This window comes from Macaca thibetana, chromosome 2 (assembly GCF_024542745.1).
Source record: "Macaca thibetana thibetana isolate TM-01 chromosome 2, ASM2454274v1, whole genome shotgun sequence".
In the NCBI taxonomy this organism is placed as follows: domain Eukaryota; kingdom Metazoa; phylum Chordata; class Mammalia; order Primates; family Cercopithecidae; genus Macaca; species Macaca thibetana.
Window position 1 is genome coordinate 90,983,623 of NC_065579.1, and position 12,186 is coordinate 90,995,808.

General features: G+C 45.1%; 1 protein-coding gene and 1 pseudogene across 2 annotated transcripts in view; one reads left to right on the forward strand and one right to left on the reverse strand.

Annotated features, from left to right (window-relative positions):
* TRANK1 (tetratricopeptide repeat and ankyrin repeat containing 1) overlaps positions 1-3,058 on the reverse strand; it is a 123,873-nt gene extending 120,815 nt beyond the window's left edge. Inside the window, exon 1 of one of the 2 annotated variants that reach the window (XM_050780262.1) lies at positions 2,826-3,058. In XM_050780262.1, the coding sequence (XP_050636219.1) occupies positions 2,826-2,920 (95 nt within the window). In that variant the 5' untranslated portion in view covers positions 2,921-3,058. Of the gene's footprint in view, positions 1-2,142; positions 2,412-2,825 lie in introns of those variants that run through there. The other variant, XM_050780261.1, reaches the window with a different exon arrangement.
* The window catches only part of LOC126948960 (protease-associated domain-containing protein 1-like), a 29,242-nt pseudogene continuing 19,974 nt past the window's right edge, over positions 2,919-12,186 (forward strand).

Below are 12,186 nucleotides of genomic sequence, written 5' to 3' on the forward strand. Positions count from 1 at the left end.
TACTGGCTTGGACCACACAGCCATGTCCTACAGTATTCTAATTACTCAAGTATGAATTTCAGTCTCCATCTCTCCTACACCAAGTCCTCACTTCCAAAGTCAATTCCCCAGTGAAATGCTGACAGTCTCCTCATACTCTGGGAGACTGGCCCAAACAGAACCTGTAGTTGCCCCATAAAGCTGGTCAGTCGGTCATAAAGTGAAGTTAACAATTTACAACCCGCTTTAAAAAAAAAAAAAGAATGGACTGGCGTGGTGGCTCTGGCGTGTAATCCCAGCACTCTGGGAGGCAGAAGCGGGTGGATCACTTGAGGTCAGGAGTTTGAGACTAGCCTGGCCAACATGGTGAAACTCCGTCTCCACTAAAAATACAAAAATTAGCCAGGTGTGGTGGCGCCCCACCCCCCGCCCCATAATCCCAGCTATTTCAGAGGCTGCGGCAGGAGAATCGCTTGAACCCAGGAGGTGGAGGCTGCAGTGAGCCTAGATCGCCTCATTGCACTCCAGCCTGGATGACAGAGTGAGAATCCCTCTGGTGGGGGGTGAGGGGGCAATAGAATGGAAAATATCATTGTGCCTCACCCTGTAGAAAGAATAACTATACCATGAAGCTCTTGCTCCAATTTTACACGTGTACGTGTGGGTGTGTGTAGATATATGTGTATACATATAATATTACACACATATTATGTATATATACATTATATACATATAGGTGGGTGGGTGTGGATCTTGATCGAAAAAAAGACTTAGAAACCCATACATAGGTCAGTGGCAGTGGGATGTGACTCTGGGAGTGAATGCCACACACGCCTATCCCACCTCTACCCAGCCCCCCCCCCACCCCCTGCAGAGGATGCAAAAGCCAGCAAAGAGCATATGAACTCAAGCACCTATCCTGCAATCCTACACAAAACAGACCTGCCTGGAAAACAGTTGAAACAAACTCATGACCACCGCCCCAGCCCTCCAACACACACAAGGTAGTACATTTTTTTTTTCTTTCTATAAAGGACCAAACAGGATGCCATCAGGGTAACAGCCTTGTATCAAAAAGGATCCTGGCACTCAAAACGCTCAGCACGAGGGAGCAGGAGAGCATACCTATGATGGGAACACAAGGCCTTTGCTCCCAGCTATTCCTTCCCGCATAAGGACTAATTGAGCCAGCAGCAACTGGGCTGGAGCAGGTCGGGGGACTAGAGACCTCAGAGCCCCATTCTCTTTCTGTTTCTTAAATTTTTCTTTTATTTTCCAAATTGCACACTTCTATAAAAATTTTCCTAGGAAGCACCAAAGCATTCAACCGCCCAGAAACACCCCCATCTGGGAGAAAAGGTGGCTCGCGCTGCACGCCAAAGATGGGCTCTGTCATCTCAGTCGAATTGCAAGTGCACAGGGCTACCCGCGGGACGGAGACAGGGAGTTGGGAGGAAACGCAGAGCGCCTCCCAGGTAACAGACTCCGAGCTCCGGTTCGGAAACGCTCTGAGGCAGAAGCAAAGGCTTCTAAAGACTCCGCTTCCCAGCCTTGGGTCCCTGCTACTACCTTGCCCCTAGACTCGGTGAGCCCAGGCTGATGGACCGTGCAGTCCAGTTTGAGCCAGCCCAGCAGCCCACAATCCGGCGGGCAGGGAAGAAGGCCTCCTACTGCCGGGAAGAGGCCAGCGCGCTCCAAGTTCCCCGCAAATTCCGCCCTTCCCGCCTGGCACGGTTCCCTTGCACCGCTGTGCTCCGCTCCCGGGCGCCAGCCCGCCAAGAGTGCTTGCCCCGGGGGCGCGTTCGCTGGTCAGGAACATGCCGGCAGCCCCCGGGAACCCCCGAAGATGCGGAGGTGGGCCCAAGAGCAGAGGCTTCGATGCCGGGGTGGGAGCTAGGCAGGCCGCGCGCCGCCGCAGTCCTGTCGCAGCGCACGCCCTGGTCCCTCCGGACTGGAAAGGCCGGAGCAGTCCCCCGCGCCCGACCCCGCGCGACTGGCTCGGGTCTGCACCTAGATGGCTGTGGGCCCCACAGGGATGTCCCGGCGGGCCTGTTCGGCCGCTACCTCAGGGTCGCCAGTCCCCGCGCGCGGCCGCCTCCCGCCGGGAAGTGTGGCGGGCCCAGAAGGCCGAAGGTGCCCCGTGCTTCCCGCGCCACTACGCACCTAGCTGCCCGCGGGTCCCACATGGCTGCGGCCGGAGGGTCCGCACCAGGACCGCCGCCGCCTCGGGAAGCGCTTCCCTGTGGGCAGGGCGCGGCGGGCAGTGCGGAAGCCCGAAAGCTACCGGAGCCCGGGGCAGGGGCGGCGCGATGCAGAGGCGGCGCTCGGGGGCCCCTAGCTCGCTGGGGCTCCGCTACCCAGCCGCGATCAGAGGGGGCGGGGGGCGCAGGAACCCCGGCGCCCGGGCTGTGTGCAGCCGCAGACCTATTCCAAGTTTCCACGTAGTTGCGAGAGCCCAAAAACTGTCGCGTGCACGTCGCTGCTAAGTGGGAGGGGGTGTTTGTCATCGCGTTCAAAAGGGGCGTTTCGATGTCTCCCATCATGCAAGCGAGTGCTCCAGTGGTATGGCTTTCGGCCGCCTTTGAAAAACAAGTGCTTCGAGCCCTTTACCAGGAGGAACTAGGCACACAACCACCTCCGACACTCCTCCGGCATGCGAGAATTCGGCTTTCCTTAGAGGGGCCCACCGCTGTTGTCCGGGAGGTAAAGAAAGTGATCAGTCAACGGCCTCAGTGTGGCTTTTCTCTTTCCCTCGTTCCTCCCTCCAACAAAGGAGGTACGGAGAACAAGCCTCCTAGCTCCCACGGAGGAGGAGCTCAGGAGTCAGGCGAACATCAAGTACTTACTGTGTGCTCGCCCCTCCACTCTGGGGAGGCTGGGGGTCCGGGAGTGAAGGGGACAGCGAGACCGCAGGCTGCTCCAAGCTCACCGTCGTGTCCATGGCGAGTAAGTGCGCACAGGCCTGAACAGGCAGGCAACCAAATGAGGATCTTGCCTCGTCCTTCCACTTCCTGGAAGGGCAGTGATGATCTACAGAGTTGTGGGTCGGAAAGGACCACCTCAGGCTGCCACCTCCCCAGTAGTTCTCGGCCTGGGGAGCTGCACGTCCATCCGCCCACCGCTCCTGTTTGGTCTTCACAGCTTCTCTGGGCCTGGGAGTACTTTCCTACACGCCAGAGAATCCACCCAATCAGAGAGCTAAGCCCGCCGCCCTCTCCTGGGGCAAGGTTCGGCCTACACTGCATCCCCGTGGTTCGCCCATCCTTCTGGGGGACCATCATACCAGGCTGCCTGGTGGCGGGGAGGACACCACCAGAGCTTTAGCGAGGGGAACCACACATTTCAGTGAAGCAGAGAGGCTTTGGTGACACGTGGACACACCTAAGGCGCACAGTGTACTTCTCTGCACTGGTCATTCTGAGTTGTGAACTAGTCTCAGTCTAGCTAGTGGTCTCCTTGCTTCTAGAATCTCACAGAGGTTTCTTCTGTGCATTGATCTTCCCCAAACATCACGATGAATCACATGCAGTTCAAAAGCCATCAGTGGCACTCCATTGTCTCCTAGAGATCAGGTTAAGTAGCCGGGCATTTGAGATTCTTCTTCACAATCTTACCCCACATTTCCAATCTTGGCTTCCTCATGCAAACTCTATACTGCAGTGGTTCCCAGTCTTAGTTACACAATAGAATCACCTGGGGAGCTTAAAAACAGAGACAAGGCCGGGCAGGTGGCTCCCATCTGTAAACCCAGCACTTTGGAAGCCCCAGGCAGGCGGAATACTGGAGGTCGGGAGTTTGAGACCAGCCTGACCAACATGGAGAAACCCCATATCTACTAAAAATAAAGGGAAAAAAAAAAAAAACAAAAAACGCGAGTGTTTGGCTTTTACTCCCAAATTGTCTAATTTAATTGGTATGGGTATGTCATGGGCATCAGGATTTTTTTTTTTTTTTCTTTTTTTTTTTTTTTGAGACAGAGTCTCGCTCTGTTGTTCAGGTGATTCTCCTGCCTCAGCCTCCTGAGTAGCTGGGATTACAGGTGCCCACCGCCTTGCCTGGCTGAATTTTTTATATTTTTAGTAGAGATGGGGTTTCACCATGTTAGACAGGCTGGTCTCAAACTCCTGACCTCAAGTTATCCACCCACCTAGGCCTCCCCAAGTGGCTGGGATTATAGGCGTGAGCCACCACAGCCAGCCACATCAGGATTTTAAAAAGACTATAACATGCTGCAAAGTTTGGGAATCACTGCTAGCCACCAAATAGTTGGCTACTTGCTATTTCCCAGACATCATTGGCCCTTTCACTTTTAGGATACTTTCCATATCCTTCCTCCAATACTTTTCCCAGCATCCCTCAATTCTATATTTAAGAAAGCTCATGCCACCTCTCCTAGCATACCTCTTTCTATTTGTGATTTTTGGGTTTGTTCAGTTTGGGTTTTGGTTAGGTTTGGTTTTGGTTTGGGGTTTTTTGGTTAGGGGGGTATTTTTTGGTTTTGGAGATATTTTTGGTTTTGGTTTTGGATTTTTGTTTTGTTTTTCTTTTTGTTTTGGGGGGTTATTTTGTTTTGTTGTTGTTGTTGCTGTTTTTGCCAACTACAAGGCATCTACTTCCAGAAAGTCTAGCCAGTTTCTTACATCAAAGAGAGCAAGCCAAGGGATTAGTGACGGAGAGGAGGATTTTAAAAAACTGAAAAGGTCCTTTTACACTTTGACCACTCTTTCACTAGTTTTCATAAGCATCTCAGAATCTTGTTGTCATACATCTTCTTTTGATATCTTCACCATAGTCCTCAAAAGTCACATCAGTATGTTATCTTTCTTTTTAAAATTGTTTCTTCTCTGTCTTCTATTTTTATATTTTTATCAGTTATACATTCACAGTGAAAAGAGCAGGCCTCAGGCAGGCACAGTGGCTCACGCCTGTAATCCCAGCACTTTGGGAGTCCCACGTAGGCAGATCACCCGAGACAAGAGTTCAAGACCAGCCTGACCAATATGGTGAAACCCCATCTCTACTAAACATACAAAAATTAGCTGGGCGTGGTGGTGCATGCCTGTAATCCCAGCTACTCTGGAGGCTGAGGCAGGAGAATCGCTTGAACCCGGGAGGTGGAAGTTGCAGTGAGCCAAGATTGTGCCACTGCACTCTAGCCTGGGTAACAGAGCGAGACTCCATCTCAATAAAAAATAATAAAAATAAAACAAAAGAACAGGCCGCTTTTCCCCTTCCACCTGACTTCTTCCCTAGAAACAACCACTTTTACATCTTTTACCTGATTATTTTGATGCCTATGCTCATATCTCTAAATAACGTTTGTATTGCTACTTCTTGTTATTGGGGCTTTTTTTCCCCTCAGTTTTATGCATGATCAGGTAAAATTTTTGAGATTGTGCTTGTCTGAAAACCTTTATCCTTAATATAGTTTGGCTGGGTATAAAATTATCAGCTAGAAATCATTTTCTACCAGGCACGGTAGCTCATACCTGTAATCCCAGCACTTTGGGAAGCCGAGACAGGAGGATCACCTGAGGTCAGGAGTTTGAGACCAGCTTGGCCAACATGGCAAAACCCTGTCTCTACCAAAAATGCAAAAATTAGCCAGGCATGGTGGTGGAAACTTGTAATCTCAGCTACTTGGGAGGCTGAGGCGGGAGAATCGCTTGAACCCAGGAGGTGGAGATTGCAGTGAGCCAAGATCACGCCACTGCACTCCAGCCTCAGCGACAGAGGGAGACTGTGTCTCAAAAAAAAAAAAAAAATAGAAATCATTCTCCTTCAGAATTCTGAAGTTATTACTTCAGTGACTTCTAGCTTCCAGTACTGCTGTTGGGAATTCTGAAAACATTCAATCACCAATCTTATTTATTTATTTATTTATTTATTTATTTAGAGACAGAGTCTCACTCTGTCGTCCAGGCTGGAGTGCAATGGTGCAATCTCGGTTCACTACAACCTCCGCCTCCTGGGTTCAAGCATCAGTCACCAATCTTTTTATAGGACCTCTTCTTTTTTTAATCTCTGGAAGCATGAAGAATCTTCTTTTCCTCCCCAGTGTTTTGAAATTACACAATGATCTGCTTTGATGTGGGCCCATTCATTGATTCCACTGGGTACTGAGTGGGTTCTTTCAGTCTCAACACTCAAGCTCTTCAGTCTGGGAAAATATCTTGAATTATTTTATTGATGATTTTTTTTTTCCTATTTTCTTTTTTTCTCTCTCTCTCTTTTTAATCCTATTATTCCTATAATATAGGATTATTTAAACCTATATTGAACTTCCAGGACTGATCTCTGTGATATAGTTGCTTGATTTTCAAATCACTTCTCTCCTATTTTCCATCTTTTTTGGCCTTTTTTGCTCTAGTTTCTGGGAGAGTTTCTCAACTTTATCTTCCACTTCTTCTTAATGAGTTTTCTGTTTTTGATATCATACTTTAACTTTTCTAAGAGCTCTTTTTTATTCTATAAGCATTCCTTTGTTGGAGTACTCCATTGTCTTTTCATGATTGCATATTTTTTATTATCTCCTTGTAGATGTTAATAGGGTTTTTTTTTCCTTTTGCATAGGCTCCATTCTCCACGATCCTTTTTCTGTTTCTGTTTTCTGTTTTGTTCCCCTTGTTATGGATTTTCCTCAGATGCTTAGCTACTCATTACTAACACTGGGGAACAAGATATCCATCAACAAAGAACTGATAATAAACTATGGTACATCCACATTGTGGGAAAATATGGAGATGTACTAAGAAATGAGAAGTATCTCTATATAAGACTGTGGGCTGAATGCCAGGAAATATTGCTAAGTGAGAAAAATCTAGACGAGAACAGTGTTTATAGTGTGCTACCTTTGAAGTAAGTTGAAGTGGGTATTTTTATGTGTTTGCTTATGATTTCTGAAAGAAACAATGGAAAGAAAACTAAAAACTGAGATATGTGGTTATAAGAAGGTAAGGGGTAGAGGAGACCAGGAGGGAAGCTAGGCTTCTTTAAATATGCCTTGTTTTATAGTTTTAGCTTCATAACCATATATGTATTTAACATAATTGAGAAGTTGTATTTAAGTTTTTAAAAGCAGTTCCTAAAATTGGAAACAAACTGAGACAAACTAAACTCAACTGTATATCAAGTAGATAGCATAACTACACAAAAATTATTTCTAGTGACACAAAATATTTTGACTACAGGGATGTATTCTAAGGGAAAAAGATAACAAACAATAAAAATTTTGAATTTCATAGTCATATTTTTACTAAGTAATACTGGCACACTATTTTTAAAACATTTATTTAAAAATATTGCTTAGTATTTTTATTACTTAGTAATGAGTGTAAATTAGAATAAGCAAATAATTAATTATGACAATGTCTCATTCAAAACCAAGATTTTCAATATAAGAGAAAAATACAAATATAAAATGAAAGAAGTTGAGGGAAAAAACCTGTAATCTGAAAACTGAATTAGAAATACCAGTATGGACTCATGATTTATTTCCTATCTCTATTCATTCTGTCCATCTTTGATATGATGTGGTATTACTGGGCTCATTAACAATGTGCACCTCTGGCACCCAGGAAGTGATCTCTAAACAACATTCTTCTCTACAAGAAACCAAGACTCTAAAGAAATTTACTGATTCTAAGTCTGGGGCAGAAATGTACAAGCTGAGCCTGGGACATTTTGTTGTTCCAGAAAGCAAAGAAGCTACCAAAGAGTAATGGGATTGTGTCCAGGGATCCTGCAAGCAACTTAAATGGGCTTCCACTGTTCAAACATGAGAAAGTAAGCATTAAAAAAGAAAAATCAGGCCTGGCGTGGTGGTTTGACTAATCCCATGCCTGTAATCCCAGCACTTTGGGAGGCCAAGGTGGGGAGGGATCACCTGAGCCCAGGAGTTTGAGACCAGCCTAGGAAACATGGAAAAACCCCGTCTTTACAAAAAATACAAGAATTAGTTGGGCATGGTGGCATGCGCCTGCAGTCCCAGCCACTCAGGAGGCTGAGGTGGGAGGATAGATTGAGCCTGGGAGTTCAAGACTACAGTAAGACGTAATGGCACCATTGCACTCCAGCTTGGGCAGCAGAAAGAGACCCTGTTTCAAAAAAAGAAAAGAAAAAGAAAAATCATTTTTCTAATTATATCATTCTTTCTGCATTTATTAGCTGGAATTATTTTATAAAGAACTATCCATCTACACCCATTTGGTTGCCCTGAAAAATAGTTCATATAGAAAAAGTGGGTTAAATGCTTTTTTCCCTTTATTTACCAGTTTCAGAAGGAGTTGGTACCCTAGGATTCAGCAAATTCTTTAAATGATTCACGGATTTAAAAAATACAGTCGGTGTACTTTAATCATTACAATATTTTTTTTCTGAATGCTCTGATTTCCCATATTCAAAAGGTGGGAGCCCATCTAGTCAGTGATTATCAATGGAGCAAAAAACACTAGGAGAAAGGATAGATCTGGCCAGTGATTTTTAAATCTCATTTACCAATCCCAACATCATTAAAAGTGGGACAGCCAGATTTTATGTGCCTCCTGATGTGATGCAAAAGGAAGTACACAGCAACACGAATGAAGAACTTTTACCAAAAATATTGAATCTGAATTTAAGCAAGGCTCTGAACCAGAAGTTCTTAACCAGAAATCCATACACAGAATTTGGGAAGTCTGTGAATTTGAATAAGAACATAATTATCATCTTTATCTGCACTATTCTTTAACTGAAATTTAGCTTTGCCTTCGATTACACATGTAGGCAAAAACAAAGAAAAAACTAAAACTACAATAAAAGCAGTATCCAAAGCTTTGTCAACAATAGAAATCATGGATTCTTTCATATTCCATTACAGTCTTGTGGATACCCCAGAATATTGTTTTTGTTTACCTACTTTATAATTATGATTAGACCTACTGTTAGATCTTGTTGTTTAATGTATTAATAAAGAAGATATATTATATCAGAAATGAGTTATTTTTAAAGGCCGGGCGCGGTGGCTCAAGCCTGTAATCCCAGCACTTTGGGAGGCCGAGGCGGGCGGATCACAAGGTCAGGAGATCGAGACCACAGTGAAACCCCGTCTCTACTAAAAATACAAAAAATTAGCCGGGCGCGGTGGCGGGCGCCTGTAGTCCCAGCTACTCAGGAGGCTGAGGCAGGAGAATGGCGGGAACCCGGGAGGCGGAGCTTGCAGTGAGCCGAGATCGGGCCACTGCACTCCAGCCTGGGCAACAGCGTGAGACTCCGTCTCAAAAAAAAAAAAAAAAAAAAAAAATTATCCTGGCTGGGCGCGGTGGTTCATGTCTATAATCCCAGCACTTTGGGAGGCCGAGGCGGGCGGATCACCTGAGGTCAGTAGTTTGAGACCAGCCTGGCCAACGTGGTGAAACCCCATTTCTACTAAAAATATAAAAAATTAGTTAGGCCTGTGGCATGAGCCTCAAATCCCAGCTACTTGGGAGGCTGAGGCAGGAGAATCTCTTGAACCTGGGAGAGGGAGGTTGCAGTGAGCCGAGATTGCACCATTGCACTCCAACTTGGGCAACAAGAGTGAAACACTTTCTCAAAAATCAATAAAGAATAAAAATAAAAAGATTATCCTGAGCAGGGGTCTATGGATGTCATCAGATTGCTAAGAGGTTCATAACACATAAAAGGTTAAGAATCCCTGCTCTCGATCTACCAATTCTAATTTTTGTATTTTTAGTAGAGATGAGGTTTCTCCATGTTGGCCAGGCTGATCTTGAACTTCTGGCCTCAAGTCATCTGTCTGCTCGCCTCCCAAAAAGGTGGGATTACAGGCATGAGTCATTGTGCCTGGCCTATTTCCCGCTTTTCTAATAGCTTTCCAGCTTCCAGGCTTTTGTCGCTGTTGCCTTCTCTCCTGTTCTTCCTCTCCGTATGCCTTTTAACAATTTAGTGGGGTTTCAGGAGGGAGAAAAAAACAAATACTTGTTTTCAATTCACCAAAGTCCTACAATATTTTTTTAAATGGTTGAAAGTCCTGTCTTTTGGAGAATGTGCTCAATAATGCTTCTTCTCCCCATTCCACATCCCCCACTCCCATGCCTCCCTAGGCTTTTGCTCTCTGGCGCTCAGGGCCTTAGATTGCAGACAGATCAAGGGGTGATTTGTCTGGGCAACAGCCTATGCTACTCACCTCTAACAAGCCCCAAAACATTACTGGAAAGCTAACAAGATGAAGTAGTTTTATCTACCAAAACTCTGGAGAGAGTTTTATATGGGATTGGAAAGAGCATTTGGAAATACCAGTTGGTTTGGAGGCTGGAGGCAGGAGTGATGGAGAACCAATCCAAAGGACAAGTTCACTAACAATAGAAGGTGACTCAACTGCTTTTCAACGGGAATAGGTCCTATTAGATGCAGGGTTCTGCTTGTGATAAGCAGTGTAAGGAGTCAGGTCTGAAATAAAATTCCCTGGACCACAGAGGAAAGGCTAATATTCCAGCAAAGTCTTTGTCCACTGCCTTTGCCCAGACACTGCACAGTCTCTCCTCTATAGACAGACTGAACACAAATGTTAAAGTATTAATTTAAAAGGATAAGAAAACGATAAGAAAATCACCCAACCAGGGTGTCCACAGGTCTCTACCTTCTGAGTCTGTGGCTTATCCGTTACAATAATATCTTGAGGGCATTGTCTTGCCCCACCTATCTTTCTGCTTCTCACATGTGGTGGTTGGTTGAAAAAAGGTAAGCTCTTCTCATTTGAAAGTAACCAAGGACCAATTTTAATAACACTGAATAACTGAAAGTTGTCAGATAATCTTAGGGATGTAAGCAGGCCAGAATCATCACTGTCAAAAACATCAGCAGACTGCGCATGGTGGTTCACACCTGTAATCCCAGCACTTTGGGAGGCCGAGCTGGGTGGATCACTTGAGGTTAGGAGTTCAAGACCAGCCTGGCCAACGTGGTGAAACCCCATCTCCAGTAAAAATACAAAAATTAACAGCCGGGTGCTGTGGGTGGCTCATGCCTGTAATACCAGCACTTTGGAAGGCCGAGGTGGGCAGATCACGTGAGGTCGGGAGTTCAAGACCACCCTGACCAACATGGAGAAATCCCATCTCTACTAAAAATACAAAATTAACTGGGCGTGGTGGCACATGCCTGTAATCCCAGGTACTCAGGAGGCTGAGGCAGGAGAATCGCTTGAACCCGGGAGGCAGAGGTTGCAGTGAGCCAAGATCCCACCATTGCACTCCAGCCTGGGCAATAAGAGCAAAACTCCACCTCAAAACATAAAAAATTTAAAAAAATTAAAAAAAAAAATTAGCTGGGTGTGATGGCAGGTGCCTGTAATCGCAGCTACTTGGGAGGCTGAGGCAGGAGAATCACTTGAACCCAGGAGGCAGAGGTTGCAGTGAGCTGAGGTCACGCCAGCCTGGGTAACAGAGCATGACTCTGTCTAAAAAAACAAAACAAAACAAAAAACAAAAACAAACAAACAAAAATACAAAATCAACAGAAACAAATGACTATTGAGTTATGCCATGGTAGACACTATACCAAGTGAAGACCACAGACCAAACTCTATATACCCAGATAGCTAACCAAGTAAAAAAGACAACTACTTACATGATCAGGAGCATGCAGTACAGAAATAAATATCAGTTGATTTTTTTTAAAGAGAAGAACTTAAATAATGCAAGTACAGGAGGAAGCACAATTTATCTTCACTCAACATTTCTGAAGCACTATTCTTTAAATTCCTTATGATAATGTAAGTTGTTCTTAAAACAGTCTTCTAAGAAGGGTATTAAAACCTGCATTTTACAGAAAGGAAAACTAAAGAAATTAAAAGTTAAGCAATCTGCTATATAACCAGTTGGTTAAAAGGCTAACGCTAGAAAATAGATACAAGTTCAGAATAGGCTTGGCTGTGTGTCTCTTGGACCCTGAGCTTAGTCCATCCTGGATTCTGATGCTCAAGTATGATGTCACTGGAGGCCACTGAGAGCATTATCTATTACATATGCTTAGAGGCAGACAGGTTTATACAGCAGCAACAACAACAACAAAACAAACAAACAAACAAAAACACTGAAGCAGAAATTGTTTTCCATTTCAACTTCAGTGGAACTGATTCTTACCTTGTATAAGGGTAAGAATCTGAGAATGCCAATGAGGTGTGTCACATATGACACTAATCTATCCTGATAACATAGGAGGGGCAGC